This window comes from Scardinius erythrophthalmus, assembly GCF_964197995.2.
Source record: "Scardinius erythrophthalmus genome assembly, chromosome: 24".
Taxonomy (NCBI): Eukaryota; Metazoa; Chordata; class Actinopteri; order Cypriniformes; family Leuciscidae; genus Scardinius; species Scardinius erythrophthalmus.
The window spans coordinates 18,363,225-18,387,619 of record NC_138244.1 but is presented as its reverse complement, the minus strand read 5'-3'; the positions used below and the strand labels follow the sequence as shown (position 1 = coordinate 18,387,619).

The 24,395-nt window shown below is 41.1% G+C and overlaps 1 protein-coding gene across 2 annotated transcripts in view; it reads left to right on the top strand.

Moving 5' to 3' along the window:
- roraa (RAR-related orphan receptor A, paralog a) overlaps window positions 1–24,395 on the top strand; it is a 289,292-nt gene that overhangs the window by 217,833 nt on the left and 47,064 nt on the right. The window contains exon 1 of one of the 2 annotated variants that reach the window (XM_081356865.1): window positions 4,932–5,080. The exons of the other annotated variant lie outside the window; for it this stretch is intronic. Within the exon in view, the coding sequence (XP_081212991.1) occupies window positions 5,050–5,080 (31 nt within the window). The 5' untranslated portion in view covers window positions 4,932–5,049. Of the gene's footprint in view, window positions 1–4,931; window positions 5,081–24,395 lie in introns of those variants that run through there. 2 annotated transcript variants of the gene reach the window in all.

Here is a 24,395-nt window from a genome sequence, read left to right as displayed (position 1 = left end):
TCTTTCAAATATGTACTTATGAATCGTTCACACTTATATGAGGGCCATTTAGAGCTCATCTTGTCTTCGATTACATGCTATGTTTCATTAAAGCAAACTCCTTCCCTCCATGCTGTGGTTTCAGTGTTGAGGAGAGGCAAGAGTTAAAGAGTATAGAGGATCAGCTGCTGTTCTGCCCGTGCGTGGGATGCTACTGACAGACTGCTAATGAGCCCATTATCGGCTGCAGTCCTCCGCCTGGCTCCTCGGGGGCACCAGTGGATGCTCTGCGTCCCCTCTCAATTGAATTCCATCCCACAGGGGTTGTTTACAATAAATACATTTGCTTGAATTAATCAGGAGGTGGAGAGCCAGACACTTGACTAGGGCTGCTGTGATTATGGAGAGAGACAGGGAAAGATTGACAGAGTCGACCTTTGGCCCTCGCTGAACTGTGGTAGGGATACACCCACGCTGGGCCAATAATTGATATAAGTTGGTTAGAAAATCGCCTTGTTGGGTTAGGGTTCTTTACTTATGTTTTATGAAGAACCAGACTGTATTGCACCTATGCTTGAGGCAAAACGGCACATGAAACGTGGTGTAAACAATTCACCTCATATTTATGTTTCATGTGATTTACAAAAGAGGGATATTCCTGGATCAACATCTGTTGTTGTTCTTGGAACAATATTCTTGTCAACCAATCTTTGCCCTCTTGTTCCAGGTGGCTATTGTGGTTTCACCAAGTTGTACATTATCCTGGAACATCATGGATCAGATTTGATCGATAAGTTATCTGTAGATGTGAAGTTTAGACCTTAAACCAGGGTTAGGGGCACCATTCTTATTCACCGTTTCCCTTTTACGTCAGATGTAAGTGATGGTTAGGGTTAAGTTTAGGGGTGGGACTATGTTTTTGGACAGGAATATGTTATTTCAGGATCAACAAAACATGTTGGAAAATCAAGGCGACCGGTTTTTAGGGTAAGATTCATTGGTTACCGTGATTTTGCAAAGTAAATGTGCTCCTGGATCAACAACTTTTGTTGGTCCTGAACAACATTCCTCTTGAAAGAATCTTTCCTAACCCTTTCCCAAATATCAACCCTTAATCTCAAGGAAATGGCTTTATTTTGAAGAACATTGTTCAAGCCCTTGAGCCCTAACCCCTTATCCCTATCCCTATAATCTGATCGGTTGATTAGAAGGTTCCAGGACCATTAAGGATGCTGATCCAGGAACGTGTCCTACTTGGCAATTCACGGTCACTGGGTTGGGGCTAGTATGTGATTGAACAAACCAATTTAATCAATTCATTGCCTGAAAATAGGTGGCGTCTTCTGAGACTTCCATCAAACTCCACAGCTCTTGGTTCTGAGTTTGGGAAAGCCAGGTTTGAAAGTGAGAGAGAAATGCATTCCAGGGCATTGAGCGGAGAAGACGAGGCCTGTCTGGTGGCAGCTGTTGTCATTAACACCACTTAATTCCTCGGTTGATTGTTGCGGTTCTTCACAGTTTGATTTTTGACGCCTTGTAGATGCCGACGTCTCTCCAGTGACTGGTTGGGAACATACTAGGAAATTACAGAGTGTGATTTGACATGCCTCGCTGGTCCTAAATGCCTAGTATTTTGTGGAGGGTAATGCTTTGTATATCAGTTTTACTGTCTGATACGTATCGGCTATTGATGAATGGCATAGTGGTTATATCATGTATATGCAAAGTTGAGAAGTTGTATGAGCTACAGTTGCAAACAATCACAACTGCAAACAATCACACATTCGACAAACGTTCCACTTTCCTTTTTTATGTGTAGCTCTCAAAGCCACAGACATCTTTTTTCACCATTACTGATAACACATTTGAAGTCTAATCGTGGGTTATCGTACTGAGATCTAAAGGGTTAGGAAGAAGAAAACGTGCCGTGTAGGTTTTTGCATGCGAGTGCACATGTAGCCTTTTTTCCACTCCACGTACACACGTGTTCACCTGAACTGCACTGCCCAGAGGCACGCTGTTCTGAAACCCTTTCTCTCAGCAGTCTGCTCTAACCACAGTACTGTTGTTTACCTACCGACCGCAAGTATCTCAACAGAGAAGAGCAGTTTAACCTTACCACAAGCTGCAGTTGGACTGACTCATCCAAAGAGCGCGAGTACCACACGGTCAAAAAGCACAGTAGCTTAACAGAGGCCCAGCGCTAACACTAATGCTAACAGCACAGCGTGACACAAGCTAAACTACCTCCACGCAGGCTAATGCAACTTTCGACGCGGCTAATTTTCAGCTATGATACACCTCATTTGATAATCATGGAGGGGAAATTATATTTTGCTTATTAAGCGGAGACCGTTGACGGATTAGTGTTGACATAACATGAGTTAATTTATTTTCGCTGCCTCTAATGGATCACACAAGAGGTCGTGATCAGACGGTAATTTGTGAGATTTATGGCATCAGGTGTGGAGTGTGTATTTGCATTTTGTTTTTTATTCAGGGATTCACAGCAGTTATTCCTGCTCATTTAGTGTTAAATTAACATAGCAAACATAGCCATTCAGGTAAACAGTGATTTTACCCGTAGCCTATCACACATACATATATGTTTATGACAAAAATGTACTTTGCTACAAATAGTTTCTATTAAAATACCATTGCTACGACAGCTTATCAGGAAAACATCAGGTAAACACTAAATGTTCAAAAATGTTCACACACTGATGGCAGTACCAGAAATGATTGTCCTTGTGGGGACATTTTTTGGCCCCCAATCACACTAAGGCTTTTTTTGACAATTTTAAAATGCAGAAAGTTTTATGTGATGGGTAGGTTTGGTGTAAGGGGATAGAATATACAGTTTGTGAGGTATCAAATCATTATGTCTATAGAAAGTCCCCATAAAACATGGAAACCCAATATGTGTGTGATTTGATAATTCATGAATCCATTATTTAAATTACAATTAAATTATTTAAATTCTAATTACATGGGGAATAAACCCTATTTAAAAAAAAAAAAAACTCCTCTACAATGGTGTACATTTTCGAAGATTGCTCAATGATTGTTTTTATTTATTTATTTTTTATTAGAGGGCATATTAATTAATTACCTATTTAATGTAAATATTATTACTTACATTACATAGACAATAGCGTCAGTCAAAAAAAAACAGCTCAATGGAATATTATAGAAGATAATCCCCCCCCCCCCCCCATTTTTAATGCACTGAAATATTGCTATCTCAGATTCACATTAATTTAGGGTGGAGATGAGAAGAGCAGGGGCTCAAAATGGAGCTGGGTTTGGTCTGTGGCCGGAGCCAGCTCTCTCTAAGACCAGAATCATGAGCAGCCAGCTGCTAAGAAGCCTGAGCAGATTATTATAGAGAGAGAGAGAGAGAGAGAGAGCACTCACGAGGGGGAGGGGGTCTCCGACGGAGCGATGGAGAGAGAAAATGAAAAGGATGGTGAGATAGTGAAACTCATCAGACAGTCACTGTGTGGTGGAAGGATCAGGATGAGTCTCTCTCTTTTCTCTCTCCTGCTATCTTCTGGAGCTCAGCTGCCAGGGCAGCCAGTGTGAGCACCTCTCTCAGCAGGCAGGACACCGAGCACTGAGAGAGGAAAAGATGAAACCAGCTTCCTGGAGGGAGGTCAGAGAGACGGCCAGTAACACGTCTCTCTCTCTCTCTCTCTCTCTCTCTCTCTCTCTCTCTCTCTCTCTCTCTCTCTCTCTCTCTCTCTGAAAACATCTGGAGTTGCTTGCAGCCTCATCTGCCCCTCTAATATTAGCACACAGGAAGCGAGAGACTGCCGCCACAGCGCCAAGACAAACGAAAAACATGACATTTTTTTTGACTCTTGCCTTTTTCTACCCCTCCTGTTTTGTTCAGCAGCTTTATTGGCATGATAACATAAACTTTGGTTCATATATTTGTATATATATCATAAATGTATATATAGCATACATATATATATATATATATATAAATATATATATATATATATATATATATATATATATATATATATATATATATATATATATATATATATATATGAGCACTTGTCGGTTGGGGACATGTCCAGGGCCCCGTGAAAAATTGATTTCCACTAAATTACACAATGGTACAGTCTACTAATTGTTTTTAGGGAATAAGATCACAACTAGTCACTCGACAACCAATTAGTAGATTATTAGTGAGTTCAACTTGTTCATCTAGATTTTTTTAAATGTAGAATTTTTTTCTATAAAAGTTATAAATAGTCTATATCTATCTATCTATCTATCTATCTATCTATCTATCTATCTATCTATCTATCTATCTATCTATCTATCTATCTATCTATCTATCTATCTATCTATCTATCTATCTATCTATCTATCTATCTATCTATCTATCTATCTATCTATCTATCTATCTATCTATCTGCATACTGTACAAAGCTGTTAGATAGTTTGTCAAAATGCATAAATTGTACATTTCAAGGTTACAATGGGTTCTAGGTTGTGCATGGCATGTTTATTTAATTTAGTTGAAGATTTAAAAAAAAAAAGAATAATAATAATAATAATAACAATGTCACAATAGGCTACTTAATCAATGAAATATTATTTTTTGCCACTACTTTTTTGCATCATACTAAACATTCTTGCAGTTGTTCTACTATCACGATTGAGAGCTAAAAAACAAAACAAAAAAACCTTGTTTGGTGTTGTGCTTCTGTTATGACTTTCTCTTGTTGGCGATAAAGCAGAAGAGACAGTGACAGCCTCCCCGAACCCTCCCTCCTTCACCCCATCCCATCGGCTCCGGTCACAGCCATTGCATTCTGTGAAAAAAGACCCAACCCCCTTTTCCCCTCCCGCCTCCCTCTCATTGGCCTCTCCTCTGCCAATCCCAACCCAAGGGCGGGCCCCAACAGCGAGGGAGCACTGATGTCAGAGTCACATGGATTGTGGTGTGGTCATGCGAGCGCAGCTGAGCGGCAGAGCTATGCTGGCCAGCTGCTGCTGAAACAGCAGTGCACTCCTCGAGACCCGCTCGCCTATGGACCGCCGAGCTTAATGATGTATTTTGTGATTTCAGCTATGAAAGGTAAGAGGACAAAAGCATGCTGGGGTTTTGTCTCTCCTTTTTGTAAACTTCCTTTTTTTTGTGCAAGCGAGTCGAGCTGCAAAGGGCTTTATTTATAGTCAGCCAACTCTCTGTTTGAGCGTCTCATGTAGAGAGAGAGAGAGAGATGCATGGTTTCATTCCAGTAAAATTAAGTTGTGGCATTGTCATATATTTCCATTATGGTGGGAAATTAAGTTAGTCAGACAAAGTTCTAAAGCAGTGGAATGTCTAAAAAAAAATAAAAGAGGCTAAGATGCTGGAACCTGTTTTTTCCCATTCCTGAGCTGCAGTGGAAAGCAAATTTAACATTTTTTCTTGTTTGGTTATTTTAAGTAAGTCAGTTTTTCAAGAAATGGGGGTCTCGTTGTTCCAAGTCAGAAACAAGAGTTTGTGTTGTGTTGTGAGTGTGTGTGTGTGTGTTTTCGAAGGTAAGAGGTCAAGGAGAGTTTGAGTCAGGACACAGGACATGTCGACTGCCAGTAGTTTTGGGTTGACGTCGGCGTGTTTCGTGTTCCACTGACCTATTTTTTTGGCCCGTGAACAACCAGGGTGAACGCCACACCACTATACTGGTGTTGATCATGCCTCCGTAATCCTGCTCAGTGGTCCCAACCCCCCTGCCATAACACACACACACACTCATCTGCCTCCTCTAGACTGGATAACCTGCATGCTCATATTCATTCCTTTTCATCTGAAGTCTTTCTTTTGTATATACACTTTACAATACATTTACACTCTCCGATCCATTAGCGCGCTCCATGCCGCCAGACACACACACACACACCCTCCTCTCTGCCCGCGCGCACACACAGCTGTCATTCTGTATTAGGCGAGAGGTGTTGAGAGTGGAAAAAGCAATGGATGTTGGTGTTGAGCCGCGGTAACACCACTCTTCTCCTTCTCACCCTCTCCGTGAATCTCCCACTGAAAGCTTTTCGGCAGTTCACCTCCACTGCACTCGCAGTTATTGCATTACCACAACACTGAACCGGCTCGTAATTCTGGTATCTGTATGTTGATGCTGAGCTAAATAGCACGCGTTATATGCATTAATGAGTTTTTATGCTGCATCAAAATGCATCGCTAAGCCATTCTTATGTGTCTTTTGCATAATGAAATATTTATGCAAATTTCCCGACTTGATTTTGCAAGGAATTACAAGATCGTGCATTGAAGCACATGTTTTATGAGCTATTTTTCTGATCTTTGAGTGTTGGGATTGTTCAAACCTTCACCGGCATCTGAATACGAGAGCGTCTTGTTCTAAGTGAGCATGTGGGTTTCGCTTTTTGCATGCATGTGGCTGTTAAAAAGTGTGTGTGTGTGTGTGTGTGATTGTGGGTAAGAACGTGCAAATTGTGTGTTGTGGAGCTGGAGCAGGTGTATGAGATAACCTCTGACCCCGGGTCTCATGTGTGGGTTGTTCTGAAGAGGCTTACAAACTGAAAATAGAGCTCTTGGAGACTGGAGGAATCCATTATCTTACAACCAAACCACATCTACAGTGTGTCTAACTGTTTAATAAAAGATTTCCTAATGTCTTACAGAAATTGATACCGTTTGCAGTGACTCGGTTACAGTGTATTATTAGACGTCTTCTATTGAAAAAGCCTTGTTTTTTTTACATAATTAAATTTTTATTGCTGAAAGTTAAAAATCATGAATAATGACCCTTTATTTATTTATTTTGTAAATGGATTCATATAATTCAGCATCATTATCAGAGCAGTCGACTGATTGTGACACAGATTTCGCTGTGAAACCACATTTCGTTCACGTCAGGCAATTGCTATGTGTTTGCTTTGCAAGTCATTTGACAGGCATGTCGTTACAGACGCTAACGCCTCCTTGTTCGGTAATATGATACGGTTATCTGTCTTTTTTCCGATCGTACCCGTCATCCCTCCTTTTTCCTTTCCTCTTTCCCAGCCTTCTAGCCACACACTTGCCTCTCAAGTACCTAATTACCTGTAATGGAAACATCCCTCTCATTACCCTATGCAAATGAGCTAGCCTGCTCCACACAATTAAGATGAAAACTCCAAATATTAATTACATAATTAAAGAAAGTTGTTTGATGTGCCAAAGACAGAAAAAAACAGGCCTGTTTCATCTGTGTGGTAATTAACCCTTTAATAAGCTATAAAGTATGTTGGAAAAGAGCTTTTTCGAAATCTTTTCAAAATCTTTTTTTTTTGCTGCACGTGTTCTGATAAATACCAGACCAGAATGCATGTAATCGCATGTAGACGTTAAAAAACAAAGTCAAAGCAAATAACATTTGCATGCTGAAGTTGGACATTAGTGGTTTGCTCTTTTCCTCTTTAGTCGCTGGACTAGTAGAGTGCAGTTGACTAGTGTGATCCTCTGGGCATTTCGGTAACACAGCAGAGGTTAACAAGATTGGCTGTAATCCAGTTAGCCACAAAGGACAGAAAGAGGGCAGGCAAAATCAGATTAAGGGGAAGTAAAGATGAAGCCCACAAGCTAGGGTTAAAAATAAAGAGCAAGATTAGTGGCCAGCAAGGAGTGTTAAGTGGACTATTTCTGCAGAGGCTTCGAATTTTGCAATGGAGAGCGGTAAGGAGTCACTTTTTTATGGATATTTAAGTGCCACTTGGTATGGTTTTAATGTTTTTTTGCATTAAACATTAACAATTTTGACAGTTGGCAAGTCCAAAATGTAAAAACTCACATTTGAAGAAGAATTTGTAATCACGATGCCCTTGAAAGTTGCCTTAAAATAGAGGTGAGGTGAGGTGGGTTGGGGTGTGGGGGCAATAATCATGTTAGTCAGATGCTTTATTCCAGTCTGAGTGGCTGGTTCACAGTCAGAATAAGACTTTATTCTGATGTAAAAAAAATAAAATAACTACCAATGTGAATCTAAGGGCTGAAACGTACTTGAACGTTATCATCTTGTATTCTGAAATTTGTAAGAAAGCAAATTCAAATTTGTTGCATTCTTATGGTAGCCAGGGGTGGCGCTATAGCTGTCTATTGCATAATTCCTCTTCTTCTTTGGTCATGTTCTTGCAGGTCATTGTTTAACAGCACAGGTGTTTGAAGGTAACTCTGTCAGCGCTTTGAATACTGAGGTTTGTAAATGCCAGAGCAATGCTAGAACATGAATTTTCATGTTTGCGTACATTTGCAGAGTATGCTAAATCAGAATTTTGCTTCAATGAGTTTACTTTTGTTTAATGGCAGTGCAGCATTATAAATGATAGGCATATGTCCGACTGCTTTGCAGTCGAGTTTAATCTAGTCCAGTCTAGACCTGCCAAAAGACATGACTGGATCAAACCAAGGGATCAATCCTGGAATGTGGAAGTGGGCTTTGGATTGATAAGAACATATATATATATGTATATATACACACACAGGTTGAGGTTGAGTGACCATATTCCACCGCAACTTGTGAAAGAAACTGAGTGCCACATTTCCACAGGTTATTACAATGTGTGGCATGTGAGAGAGGCTGTCGGAGTGTGTATGAGTGTGTGTCAGAACTATGAAATGCATTACCTGCCAACTTGGGCACGGTAACTGCTTAATGAGATATTGACTGGCCATTGAGAGCATAGATTTTTGATTTAGCCCCAGTGGTGTGTGTGTGTGTGTGCGTGTGTATGTGTGTTTGACAAAGCATCCGGACAGTCTGAAGATGGTGAGGGAGAGAAAGCGCAGGGGATGAATGAATGAAATCGAGACGAAGGAGAGTAGAAAAGAGAGAGGGAGGAGGGGAAAGCTTCTGTGAAGAATTGTAGTCTGGCACTTCTCCTGGTTACCCATGCCATGCACGGACACACCCATCCTCACGCTACATCTGAGCCCTGGCGCCTCGGACAGTTTGGCATGAGTCCCATGTGCCAGTCTCGACTCACCCTCTTGGCAGTCAAGACAATCTCCACTCCAAAGTAAAAAGATCCTTGTTACATCAGATGCTTCTGTCGCCGCTCAATCAAACCTGCGCTAATTTTATCTCGTTAGACTTTGTCAACATGAAACAATTATCAATCCTATCTACTTAATACATTATTGTGGTTCAAAATGTTTCTTCTCCACTTTCCTTTCCAGCTGATGTCCCCAAGGCCTCTTGAAGGAATATTCCAGGTTCAATACAATTTTGAAAAACCCCAGTGACAGCGAGGTATTTACAAGTAAATGGGGCCTATTGTCTGAGAAATGTAAGTTATTTGAGCTAAAAAGTGGTTCTCGTCATTGTTATGGTCATTTTAGGGGGCATCTTGTGGCCATACTATTGAAACGTTGAGTTATTTTAACATTTATGGATTGGCCCTGTTCACGTCATTGTAAGTGCGTCACTGTAAACAATTATTTATTTATTTTTTAAGGAAAAATGCTAATCAAAATGATGCTGCTGTTGATTATTCCTAATCTGTGATGAACCCAGAATATTCCTTTTATCCAGAGTAAGTTTCAACAAGCAGGTGCCAGTGATCCAATCAATTCCTGTCAGATGACTTAAATCTCCTCCTTTATTTTTGTCTTGTTGAATATCCAATTATACACAGAAATGTTGCATTACGAAACTAATTGGGTTGCGGATGTTGTTTCCTGTTGACTGAACACTTCAAGCTAGATAAAAGGTTCTACTGATTATTGACCATTTGTTGTAGATTTCGCGAGTCATCAGGCACTGTTTTTTATATTTGAGAGATTTGACTGTTCTGAAGGATAGTCGTCTCACGCCTTCGGAGTAATTTCCTACATTGACTCCACGTTAAGAGCACAGTTGTAAGGAATCCTTTGATGTCTCTGGCTGTCAGAATGTATTTCAGGCCTGCCATAATTCTCCTTCTCACAGTACTTCACTGATAACACATTCACCACAGGTCCAGCTGCACCTACACACACACAGAGAGAGAGAGAGAGAGAGTGCTCATATGAAGCACACACATGCACAAATGCTTTACCCTCTCAAACACAGAATAGGGTGAAAGGTGATTATTCTCACTGAAATGCAGTTGGAAAAAGAGTATGAGATTGTTTTCATTTGAAGACAATTGTTGGTTGAACACACTGCCACATTTCTCTTCAAAGAGTGCCTGGGTCAACCAGTTCAGGGTTTACAGAATCTTTTGAGATTCAAATGAGACTTGTATACAAGCCAAGGCAGGGATGGGCAACTTCGGTCCTGGAGGGCCAATGTCCTACAGAGTTTAGTTCTAACCCTAATCAAACACACCTGAACAAGCTAATCAAGGTCCTCAGGATTACTAGAAAGTTACAGGCAGGTGATTTTTTCAGGGTTGGAGCTAAACTCTGTAGGACAGTGGAACTCCAGGACCGAAGTTGCCCATCCCTGAGCCAAGGTTAGTTAGGTATACCTTGGGTGTAACTTATTAACTGTGTGGATACAGATACATGCAGCTGTAATTACACAGAGCGTATTAGGTGTATGTACACATGGTGTCCACCATGCACTCCTGCAGGTGCAGATGATATTATTGTGTGAGACCGCTTTGCTCTTTACTCATTCACACTGGCTGAATGCGGCAAACCACAGTGGTGATTGCAGGTGTTCCTAGTCGCACCGGGCTTTTCTTGCACAACTTCAATTCCAAGCACGTTGTTTAGCCCCCCCCCCCTTTTTTTTTCTTCTTTGGGGAGTGTCTTTTGCTCCTTATCTTCTTTTTTTGCCCCTCCTTTTGAACACTCCTCTGAGAGCTGTCCACTAACCTTTTGAAGTTGCATCAAAGAGGAAATGGGAAAAAAGCATTATCGATTTTGCGTTTTGTCAGACTCAAATATAAAAGAATGGAGATGTGTGCAACAGAAACTCTGATGTACAGGACAGGGGTCTTGGCCGCTCTCCCCATTCTTTGCCCCTAAACAGGTGAGCGAGAAACCCTCGGTGCTGACTACGCCACCCTGCCTCCTGTAGTTCCCAGGATCCCTACTCCTCAAACTGCTTTTGTGCTATTAATCCCTGGGTAAATCAAATCCTTTTCGACAGACAAACCTGCTCTTTCTACCCTGAAGATGTCAGATCTCTTATCCCGACTCCATCGAACCGGTATCATCTTCCCTGTGAGCTCATAGACTTGACCCGCTTTCTCTGACAAGAATCGGAAAGGGTTGCCGAGGGTTTGCCAGTAATCAAATCTGCACTGCAGGCATGCATGAAGGAGTGTAGTTGTTTGTGTTTGGAAAGAGTGAACGATTGAGAGAAAGAGGGTGACCCATGGGAGGTAGATGAGATCTGATTGTCTCCTTTTCTCCTCACTCTTCGGTGACCCCACTGTGACATGAGCAGAGACCCCTGGGGCTAGTCTCAAGTCATTCCTAACCCACAGAGCCTGATCCAGGAGTTCTCGATCTTGTTTTTCCAAAGGGTACAAGTTGAGGTTTTGATTCCGATCCTAGATCAGTTAAGAAAGTTTGTCAGAGCTATGTTGAGCAGATTTGAATTGTCATGCTATGCAATGTGTCGATTATACTGCAGGATTTACGCACAGCTTGGGTACAAAGGTGTAATGCAGGTCTATTCCTAGAACTTTTCTCTTTCCTCTATTTCCTTTCACATTGCAATGACGATCAATACAACTTTAAATGTGTGAGTGTCTTCTTTTATATGCACATCAAGCAGTCTTCCAAGTATTTGGGGACATAAATGGTTTTGAATTCAGGTATGAGTCCTTAAGTCAGATTAAGGTGTATTTTGAAACTTGAAACGCACAAAAAAGGTATGACATATCAAAAAAGAGGCCTCACTTTTGGTTCACAGGAAAAGCAGGGTGCCACGGAGTGCATACTTGAGAGGCCAGAGAGTTCATCCTCCCTTCTTCACCATGGAGATCAGCTTTAATGTTCTCAAGAATGGCAGGAGAGAGCGAGGAGCAAAATGTGGGAGTATCCTTCTGAATTTTTATGAGATTAGGGGAAAAGGACTGAAAGAGAGAGATGGAGAAAGAGCGGGAGGAAGGGCAGAACAATAGAAGCAGCTTCAAGTGGGAGGCTTGATTAGGGAAGGGAGATGAGCAACATTGAGTTGATTTAGAAGGGTTCCTGCCGGGGCCATAGAGGGTCCCGCTGTTCCATTCTTATCCAGTATGTCTGATCAAGCACCTGTACTCACTCAATAATGAAAGCAATTGAAATATAAATGGCTCTCCAGAACACTAGGTGGCATTGTGAAAGATGTCGAATAGGCCTGCACTGCACACCACATTCATGCTGAAAGTGATTTGCATAGACAAAGTGACCAGGCATTATTTATGATAACGAGGGATTTGACATGACATACTTGTACAGTTGAGTAGAAACATTACTATCAACCAACCACACAAAGACTCACCGTTTAAAGGTAGGGTTGGCAGTTTCAGAGAGGCTAGCATCACGGTAGTTATGGCATGAATGCAACATAAGCTCATTGTTTTGGCTCAGGGGGAACTGTAAAAGGTGGCTGCTGCTTGTTTGCCGCACTCAGTGATTGTCTGTCTACAACATAGCCTCATGAAATGCGTGTGATGTCTGCGTGAGAAGGGTGTGCGGAGATAATCGGACCAAATGCAATGATTGGACAAACATTTTATTGGTCCTGAGACTTCCACAGAAGACCACTTCTGTTATCGATTGCTATCAAGACGTGAAGAGAGTTCCAGTATAACAAAAAGTGTTTATGAAAAACATTGCCTAACTTATCTTTAACTGCTGTCAGTGTGAACCCTGTATAGTTTTCATATAGAAACATGAACACAACTAGTTATATCACGAAAAGCACTGGCGTGTCGTCTTCTAAATGTCTGCATGCAGTCTAAGCATGAAATTGTATCTCAAGGTTACTTTGATTAGGCCTGCTGTGTTCTAAACAAACCACATGGCATGAATTTAATTCTTCACAACAACAAAGCCAACCATTCTCAGCCCCACCGACCTCTGAAACGTGTTATATATGCACATATATTTATTATAAATTAAGTCATGCCTGCGTTTTAATGATGAAGATGAAAGGATTTGTATCTGTTTATTTAAAGCATACAATAAAATCACCAGAGCTTTTCTGACATTCTAAAAAAGTTTTTGGAAAACACTGTGTTTTCAGTAAAAACTCAAGCAAATAGCATAATTATCAGCATATCCTCAACCAAATTCATAGCTCTTTCCATATTCTTTCCTTAGAAATAACATTTAGCAACAAAATCAATTAGATACAATAGCTTTGCTTGTCAGGAAAGAGCGCTGACATTGGAGATGACAGGAATTGTTTGCCCGTTAGAGTCCCGTGGGGTGACGGTAGGGGTTTCTGTTTGCTCTGTAGCAAGCATGGGTGTACCGCAGTAGGGAAGAGGGACTGTGGAGAGGCCCTTGACCTACGCCAGAGTGAAACCAAGAGCCCCCATCGTTTAAACAGACAGTCTGATTACTGATTAGGAGCTTATTCCCTGTTGTGCCGAGCAGTTTGCATGTCAGCATCCATTCTACCCAACACTGCACTGATTAAGAATGAGATGCCAAAGACGAAGAAGCCTGGACTGACTGTCTCTGTCTTTTTTGTTTTCTCGCTGTTTGCTCCTTTTTAACAATCTCCTAAAGAAACTGGTTACCCACAATTCTTTCCATCCATCCATCCATCCATCCATCCATCCAATCAATCGCATATTTTTATATTTTTTATCACTTTCAGAGATTACGTTGAGTGCTGGCATTCACCCAGAGTCCGCTCTGGAGAGCCAGTAGTGTTTTGTTGTTTTGAAGGGTTTTTTTTCCTCTCCTCTCACCCCATCTCTCTTCTTTTTGTTGTTCCCCTGGGCTCCTTGTTTCTGGATGAGAGCTCTCCCTCTGCTGAGCACAGGTTCTTGTCTGTTCTTCCTCTCTCTCTCTCTCCCCCTCCCTCCCCTTTTCTTTCTTTTCCTATGTCTTGAAGTACACTGTGAAGCCGTCCATCCTGAACAAGAGCCGCATCAGCACTAAACTCTTTTCAGAGTCCATATTTCTGTCTTTCTTATTGGCCCAATCCCCCCAATAAGGTTTGTGTTTTACACAAGTGAACAAGACACTTGCTAAAATAATTAAGGACACATTCTCTGAAAACCTTCAGTCTTTACAGACCCAGAGTTCACGCACACAGACTCCCAGGAACCCAGGGATACATTAAAGCTCGATTAAAGCTCGATTTCTCATTAACCCTTCCATTAATAACATTAACCTGTTATCCTGAACCTAACTTTTGAACACAAACCAAAGTAGTACATATCCAAACTAAAATATGAAATCTTTGGACTAAAGGCATAATTGTGGTGTACTAAAATAATTGTAAAAAATAATGTTAAAATAATGTTAAAATAATTGTAATATTTGTATATTGTTGGTGAAAAATGTTATGTTTTAAAGGGATAGTTCATCTGAAAACTAAAAATGTCATCTACACACCCTCATGTCGATCCAAAAAGGTCATTAAGGCGTCATGAAATGAATCCATATGAATCGCGATGTTTAATCCAATTCTTGTGAAGAGATATACTTTATAAGATGAGCAGGTTTAATATAGGCTTTAAGTCTTATATCTTTAAGTATATGTTTAATGTTTCAAGGACTCATATTTGGAAATCCCGCCAGTTTTGCTTGTCAGGTAAATGTATATTGTTGTTGTGGTTTTTGTTGCCAGATATTCTGATTAGGCATCAGATTTTCTGCCGCTTACAGCTTAAAAACCACATAAACAAGAATCAGCCCAAAAATCGTTGTTTCTCACTCTCTCACTTTTCCTTTTTTTTTTTTTCTCTGGTTTTATTGATCCGTGGCTACGAGATCACAACCAAGACCTTCATTTCCATGCAACGACTAGTCATTACACAGCAGCAGCTGTCTGCACTCCTTAGTCTGTTCTTTGGTTTGGTCAATAGTTTCGAGGGACTGGAATGGTGATGATAGCAGCATTAATTCATCTCATATGTCGACTGAAGGATACAACACTCTCGTCCGCAGAGAGCCTTCTGAATCACTATCACAGCCTCTCAGACCAGCACTCGTCTTAGAGTGTCACTCTATGAATACCATCACTCTGTTACCAGTTACACAATGTGGGCGGCTGTGAATTATGGCGTCTTGTCTTAGCAAAGAGTGAAATCTCTTTACAGACAAAGACTGAGTGCATTATGTGGGCTTTAAAAAAAACGAAGTGACTCACGTTTTGTCACGAATCTACATTCTTCTTCTGACTACAATGTAATTTTAGTTTACCTCTATCATGTTTCTCTCACAAAACAAAGTGGCACAGTTTACCCCAATCTCTCCTGTGTTCCGGCAAACACTGTCTCTCTGCGACAATGAAGCTGTAATCTTGATTTCGCACATTCAAAAAAGTTAGAAAATGTACAAACAGATAGACCGCTGTGAGGATGAGAGACAAAACATGCCCTTACGTGAGACCGTGCAACCACACTGTCTGAGACACACAAGTACAGCAAACACGCAAAGAGATTTGTTTGCGAGATGCATGAGAGACGTTTAGAGGAAGATGTGTGTAGTCGCTTTTGTGTAGGTGGTGGGTGGCGTGTGGTTTGTGTGTGTGTGTGTGTGTGTGTGTTTCTGTATGGAGACCACAAAGAAAGGCAGAAAAGGGTAAAGAAATTCAACATTTGTGCACTGTGTATGCATGTGTGTGTGTGGGTGGGTTTGTTTGCCTGATCTCATCTCAACAGCACGTTTTGTGCTTTTAACAGTTTACGTTACAAGTAAAAGGCAAAAGGAAACAGACAGCAAAATCTGCATACGCACAAATGTCTTTGTTATAAAAAGCATTTTCTCCCAGCGCCCGGTGTCTAAACCGGTATTAGCGCATGCGAGAGGAAAACAGGAGCTCATTGAAGCTCATTACAGTGATGTGTTACAAACATCCTCGAGATTAAACCAGATCATAGACTGAGCGTCCTTAACATCAGCTGCTGTATGTTCTCTCTTCGCCGCTACGATCGAATCTCATGGCTACTCTAGCACCAGACTCCAGCTAGCTTTAATTATGAGCTGAAATTGTAAACAAAGCTGTTGATGAGAGGAGTGTGAAAATGCTCTGGGAGACGTTAGCACAATAATGGGCGCCCGGCCCGGTGGAGGAGTCTCGTTTTTTTTGATCTTTGACATATTTCGCAGGCATTGATTAGGCCGAGACTTTGATCTGTTGTGGGATACGTTGTTGCTTGGTTTAGAGGTTTAGGGAGTTTCATAATTTGTACAAAAGGGATTTACGTGTGTGTATGTGTACGTGTGTGTTTTTGTTTTTGCTCTTTTTCCCAAGCTTGAGCAACCTTAAGTAAACAGTGCATGCTATTGTGTTCGTTTACCGCGCGCCTCTCATTAGCGATCCCTGCGGTAATTATCGAGCCGATAGTAAAAATATTCTCTTCCTTCTATTCTCTCATACACAGAGAGACTGTGAGCCAGCTCTGCATTATTGATTAATTCCAGCTGAAATCAATCGAGTCCTGCACATCTTCTAAATCTAAGGACAGGGGGACTGTGTGAAAGCGATGAATTCTTAAATACTTCTTGGGACAGTTTTACTCTTGTTTTTTTTTAAGCGCGGAATATAAAAATGTCATCTCTGTGTCCTTGAAAGGCAGGTTTGCAGTGAAACTCACACAGTGAACCCAATGAAGCGTAGTTCTTTTGTGGGCCGCAGGGTAGGACTCTAAATCGGGCTGAATATTTAGCTGAAACAGCTAGTTTGTTTAAAAAAAAATACTTAACCCCACCCCACAAAGAAAATGATGCCTGTAACTTTGTGATACTGGATGGGCATTATATGTAGAAATAAATAAATAAATAAAAAACATACATTTTTGAGAAATGTATATGTATATATAACTCTAGGGCTCTATTATTACTAGAAAGTACATTTGAGTCTGATGGGACACAACAAACTGTTGCATTTACAGCTTTGTGTTTGCATGGGGTTTGGATTTGTAATTAATGAAAAATACACTTATTATATATAATTATATCATATATACAGGACTTGACATTGCCAAATGCGGGTGTATTTCAGCAGTGGTGTGTAACGCAGTCATTCCTACTAGCCACTTTGGCAGGTTGAATATATACATTTTTTCAATTGTAGTCTTTTAAAAAGGCATTTGAAATAATTAATAATAAACTACAGTAAGTGCAATGAAGTGTTGTCAAAAATATCGATTTAAATATCGATACTAAAATATCGTTACTGAAATAAAGTTTAAAGTAAAGTGGATATATTCGTGCTGCTGGTATTCGATTACAATTTCGGCCGGTTGCTTTTAATAGTATATTGTATTTTCCACTTAAATAATAGGACTGTTATGTTTGTAAAACTGCCTCATTGATTTTGATATAACAGCATATCCCCCAAACAAATGCATTGAGTAAATCGTGCAAAGATGAGGGGTTTACTTTTTAACCTATCCAAAACATGGTAAAAAGATTTAATTCAGCCCAGAGCTCCCATTATGCAGGAATCAAATTGAGATTTATGGAATTAGTGTGAATGCGGCATGAATCGAGATCTATTTTTGGTGCACAGACAGAGCATTGCGGTATAAAATATGATTGGTTGCGGGATCGTTCCCGGAGTGTTGGCGGAACAGCCAGTGAGTCTTTGAGATGGGATTAGAGGTAGAATTGTGGCATTGATTGCTCACCGTGTTTCCCCCCCATGCCTGCTGTTTGTTGTCTAAATACAGTTTGGATGCGCCCTCGCTCTTGCGGTGGGTTGCTTACTCGGCTCAAGGTCGTTTGGGATGGTAGCGCTCCATTAATAACGCCCGTGAATCTACCACATCTGTCTCCACCCCCATCTGGCATGGCCCTCCAACTGCAACCACTTCCGTTCCCCCCAGAGGATGCCGTGAAACGAACCCACGTTAGTGAAATTTTTGTAAAAAAGGCAATGAAGGAATGTATACCATTCGTTTATTGACAGCTTCAGAAGATCCCGTTCTTTCATGTTTGAAGAACAGGTGTGAACAGTGAAGTTCGTACATACGTGAACGTATGTTGTCTACATCCCAACATGCTATGGTTGTCTACCAGGCTCTCTGAGAGTGTGGTGAGGAACATGAGCGCTGGCCCCGGCGGGTAATTCCCTGTTTGCTGCACAGCCCAGCAGCTCTACTACAGGGATGCAATTATCACAGTCCCAGACGCTTGCTGCAACCACATGACAAGGTGCTACTAGAGGAACCATCAAAGCCTGATTTTAAATGATGCATTTAATTATGTAAAACGGGAATTTGCATGTGTGTGGAGTGTTGGAGAGCTTGTGTGTGCATTTGTACCTGTGTTTGTTAGCTTGTTGAGGGGTAAGGTGAAATGATCGTAACTGTGTGTGGTATCCAGCGCACAGCAGGCTAGCAAACAGACAAGTTTGTGGCGTAAAGGTGTGTGTGTGTGTGTATGTGTGCTCATGCAGTGATGGTGACAGGAGAGAGAGAGATACGCTCCTCTCTGTGCAAACTCTCCAAACAACAGATCTGCACCGCTCTGCCTCTAATAGCAGGAGGCCTAGCCCTATAAACACACAACTCATGCGTCTTACACTGTCTCTTTCTTTGTTTCACTGTATTTTTCTTCCTGCTGCTTTACTAGAGCTTAAATTATCTCAAATAAACTGTAGCATTTGTATTTCACATAATCAGAAATCTTGAGAGCCGCAAACCTGAGAGCTGCAATGTTATACAAAGGCTTACTTTAGTTACTTTTGTTTATATTACTCTACCTCCACACAGTTACTTAATCTGTAATTGATCTGCATTGGAATTGACATTTCGGCGTACAAAGTCAGTTGACTCGGACTACGGATAGGTGGTGTTCCTGCTTAGCATCCACACCGCACACATTCTCAGATTAACATGATAAAGACTGCCCTGACTGGACAGGTTCAGAGGTGGATGGTTATCGTGCAAATCAGAATCCTGTTACCGTTCATTTCCTTCACCGACTGGGATGAACAAAATTAAGTATTTCAATGCCAGTGTGTGGGTGCCCTAGCAAGGAAGAGCATGTGAATCCAAATAGCATGGTTAAATTTTCATAAGAATTGCAGAGAGCTGCACAAACTCAGTGCTCGCTTTCAATTTGCCTACGCTGGAGAGCTACGGAAAAGGGAAAGGGAGATGACACAGCAGGGTTAAACGAGCCAGGCTTAAGGACCAACATTTTGTTTGACTGGTTCAAAGCAGCTGGTAATGAAATGCACTGACCTCACATTATGATTCGTACTACTTGGATCCACAACTACTGTGTAGTTTAATCTTTAGCAGGGGCTTTCTCTTCAGAATAGACCATGTTTTTTGCAAATGGTAGGTGTAGAATGAGATTGAGTTCGGGTTCGAATCTCAGTTTCAGTCCAGCAAAGGTGAACCCGCCTAATGCCGATACTGAAAACACTCTTGATCCTAGAGGAGGTTCAGGAGAAAGAGATCTTAAACCGCAAGGCGAGGATTCCTTTCAGTAATCCACACTGGCTGCTGCCTCAGGCTCTGCTCTCTATTGGGGCCAGTGTGTGTGTGATGGCTTGGTTTGGACAGGTCCTGCAGAGAGAGAAAGGGATGGGGCGGCAGAGAGCTCCAATGTTAGCACACAGTACGCTGGATAGTGCATTATGTAATCATGCCTTATCAAGACCCACCGCCTGCATGGGCAGAGACACACAGGACTCTCTCGCTAGCTCTATCTTCCTCTTTTCCACACAGACACACACACATAGAGATGCACACTCACCTCCCACTGCCTACCAGGAGAACGCAAGCCTTCATTAGCTGGGCTAAATATCCCTGCTTTCTGCAATCTCCATCATTTTTGGCCTACGGGCACTGGGATAATTACCTGCTCTCATTTCCCCTCCCTCTGGCCAGTGGGGAAGAGTCATGCGTTGCATTAGTTTGCATTAAATATTTATCGGCATACTGCACATTTTCCTATCCCGTCAGCCGCTTTCGCAGCTCTGACGGACAGCTGCCTCGCCTTGATGTTTTCGCCACGAGTCGCACTGCCTTTATCCAGCTGTCACCAAGAACGAACGAGTTAAACAAAGCATGCAACGGGTGAATAGGGGATTCTCTGTTTTTGGAGAGAAGAGTTGGCGGGGATTATGGGGGAACAATGTACAGAACGTTTATGTGTGGGAGTGATAGTAGATGGAGGAAGCGTCATTCCTCTCAGGTCTGGCTGGCACGCTGTCCTTTGTGTGTTTAATTTCGTCCACATGCAGTGCATGCCAGTATGAGCGCACACTTGAAAAAGACAAAAAGAAGTGATCACCAATGGCAGTCTCTAAAAGTTTCTAGCATGCTGCTGATAGTGGATGCTAAACGCCCACCTGAGCATTGAAGGAAAATCCAGGTCTTATTTGAAGTGGATCAACTTCCCCTCTTAGTCCATGATATCCCATCAGAATGGCGCATGGGTTAGAGTTTTAGCCAACTCTTGGAGGTCCACTACTGCTGAGGCTTGTTACAATAGTAACTAAACACAACTGAAATAGCTAATCGGTGTCGTTGGGTTCACTTGAAAATCACAGACAGGTAAACTCTGGTCATGTCTAGATGGTAAATCTTGTTCTGATCATCTTGTTCACCAGATTCAAATGAGCTTCTAACAAGGATAAGTGTAGGAAACTGCAGGACAAGTAAAGAGTGTATGAGTGTTGCGTGTTAATCTCTAAGGGGGGTCGGGGTCTTACCATTTAGACATGGCTACAGGATGGTGGACCTCGATGACTAGGATTGAGTGCACTTGGTCTGCACCCATACCACTACATTTCTCTTCCAGAAAAGCTATTGGATTGAAAGAAATAAGCCCCCCTCATAACACAACTTTAAAAGAATAAGACTTAGACCGGTATCTTTAGGGGACTTGTTTACAGCCAGAAGAGGATTCACTTCAGTGGCCTTCTTTAATTAGAACTGAAATGACTGGTTGGTTGATCAGAGGCGTCAGTTTAAGTCGGGATTTGAAGACTGTCTCTAAGCCCCATCAGTGGATCTTGTAGCAGATCCATGGGGAACATGGACAACGATGTGAGCACCTTTAATACAGGTGCCCTTGATGGACCATCCTCTGATTTCAGGGTTTAAAGAAAGGGATTTCATATAACTGAAGTCTGTCAGGGGAATGATGTTGAACAAAAGTCTTAGTTTCTTTTTTGAGAGATACCTAGTCTTCAATGATTAAATCACACTCTTTGTTATGGTCGTCTCTGTCCTTTTGTTGAACTGAAGGGTGTATGAGCTATATCTCTACTTTAGTGTCATATCTACTACATTCATGCCCCCTGATAGTGTCACATTCACTGCACATTTTTAATCCATCAGCTATTCAGATAAAAGCATTGTTCACAGGATTAACACCATTTAATATTAAGTAGTTGTTGGTACTTATGTAAACCTAGTGCTGTAAACCTTGTCTGTCTGTCTAATTCTATCAAGTCCTGTAAACCTTAATTTCAAGGCTTATTAAACAAACGCCAGGAAGGCGTTATTGCTGTTTATTAAAATAATCCGGTCTCCATTTTTGATTCGATTTTTATTACACCAGCAAATAAATGTATAGATAAATGCCTTCGCTGCGCTGACAAATTATACAGCTGTATCTCAAAGAGACACGTTGTTTATTTTGGGAACGATGCACAAACGAAGAAACAAAAGAAGAAGAGGCTCAGAGAACGTTGATTAATAAGATGAATAACCACTACAGCAAATGCTTAGAAATGAAAATGATTGGCTCTTCAAATACCCTTCCTCATTATTGTAATTATAGGTGCTATATTACGCCTCGGATTAAGTATTCATTACAGATTATGGGGCGGGTTTGAGCTTGTTGTAGAAATGCACACTTCTCTGTTTTGACAACATACTTGAAAAGGCTGAACCTCAGCCAAGATGCACGGTAGAAAAAAAAGTTATTTTTTTAAATCTCTCAAGCGGTTGACTATGTGTTTTAAGAGGGTGGCTTGTAATCTTGACTCTTTCTTTCTCATACCCCCCCACCCCAACTCTGTTCTTTTTATCTCTTGCTTAACACCCCCACATGAATGTGCAGCTGCACATGTGGATGCATAAATACAAACGCACACCTACACATGTACATAAATGTATAAAATGATGCCTAGCCTTCCTTACGTTATTTCATCTCTCTGTCTCTGTCCTTTGCTGTACTCTACCTCAGTGAATCCCACACTGACGAGGCGTAGAGTCTGTCATGGAGACAGCATAAGCCTTTCATATGCATAGCAGAGATAAGAGGCAGCCATTTTTATCAACCCCCCTCTCTCCCTCTTTTCCAATCTTTACAAGAAAGTCCCAAATCCCTGGTCCTGGTTAATGACATGGCCCTGGTCGTGCCAAAATGAGCCCGCTTTTGTCTTTTCTCGTTTTAACCTGACAATTACGGCAATTATAGACCGTCTATGCTGTTGACAAACACGCCAAGAGAACTGCGACATGAGGAGTCCCCTGCTACAGCCCTCTCTGTAATTTAACTAGCGCAGAGCAGCTCCACAATGGCTCATTCTGCAAAAAAAATCACCCAAAGCGATACACAGTCGTCTACGACGGAGTTGCCAGTCATTTATTTATTCCTGTAAACAAGCTGAATGCAATTTGTGTGCAGGGATTGTGAAGAAGAGAGAAATGTAATCTGTGTGGTAGGCTGAGAGTTTAGAACTGAAAATGCTCTTCTGTTGCATCGTGGGGCCCAGGAGTTGCATTCTGGGAAGGGCCAATGTTGTGAGGAACTAAATCCATACTAGCTAAATGTCCATTACTCATATTTCCTTTAAAGAAAAAGCCTGAAGCAGCTGTTAGCATCATACTGTGTATAAATGCAGTAAGCTTGCTAAATTGGTAAAGCATACAGACTAATATAATTTGACAACATACACTTATTATAATTATGTTATGGAGTTTTTATGTAAGTTTTTACATAATACTTCATGCCAAAGGGATGTTTCCTCATTGGCCAGCTCTTCTGAAAAAAACAAACCTATTAGATATTTGAGATTTCCGTATTGACAAACCGAGCACAGAGGCGGCTTTGGAGTCAATAAAATGTTCCAGCTCTCTGGAAAATATGAACGTAGAAGTTTTCCTTGGTGTACTTTCAGGAAATGTCATCTGATTTCGATTAGTGGCACTGAAATAAAGACATGCAATCAAGGACATGTACTTTTGCATATTCCATCGCCGTGAGGTCAAACCATCTGAACCACGATGTGATGTCATGTTTTTTTTGTCTTTGTAAAGGTCAGAGAATAATCTTGAAACTTAAGTGTATTTGGGGGAAGGACATGAAATAATTATGTCAGGTTTCCCACTTCTGAGGGAAATAGTAATGCTAATCGCTGTCTCGATTGCATCATAACTATTACAGAGACTCTCACTAGTGCTGGTAAGCGGTTAACTAGAGGTCAAGCTTGAATAACCTGAGCTCTGGAGTCAGGTCAGCACCTGAGCAGGACACTTGATTACATTTACCCACAAGCCTGGTTTAGATTTAATCCCTATCATGGTATTTCAAGACCTGAGCACACTTAGCATCTATCCAGACATTTCCAGACTGTCGCTCTTCCTGTTGCTACTGTTTTTCTCTCTTTTTTATTTTCCCATCTTTATCTGTCTCTCTCACACAATTATTTGTTCTGTCAAGATGATTTGGAGTGTCAAAAGTGGGAAGGGGAGATCTTGAGAATGATTGAATGCAGTAGTCAGCATTAGCATTAGCAATAGGTTCCTTGTTGGAGATGAGATAATATTGAACTTCTTTCTTTTTACCCATAAATCATTGTTATTCTCATATATTTCTGTTAGAAGTTGAAAACAGAGCATTATTGGATACAGACCACTTCCATGAGACCAATTTTAGCAACTGTCAGTAAGTAGTTCACTGGAGATAGACATTTTTTATCGTTAGTCTGCATTAGCATAAAGTATCTTCTTATTTGACATTTTTAAATAGTTTTTACCTGTTCTTTTCTGATATAAAAACTTTCTTAGCTGTTAAAAGAACAAATTAGACTGGCATGGATTTATACTGTATGATGGTACAGGTCAGTTTATGGTGGTTGGTGCTGTTTGTTGCTAGCCTAGCATCTGGTGGACCATCCTGTTGACCAGCTAAACATATTTAACTTAATTTATCACTATTCTGGTGATGCTATTTGATGAAGGTAATCTTTCTGGTTTAGTAAGTTAAGAGCCCTTATGCAAATCATTTCAGTGTCGGTAATACTAGCTTCATTGGTCACATTTTGTTGAGTCCTCATCAGTACTGAGACCACAGTCAGCATGATTTA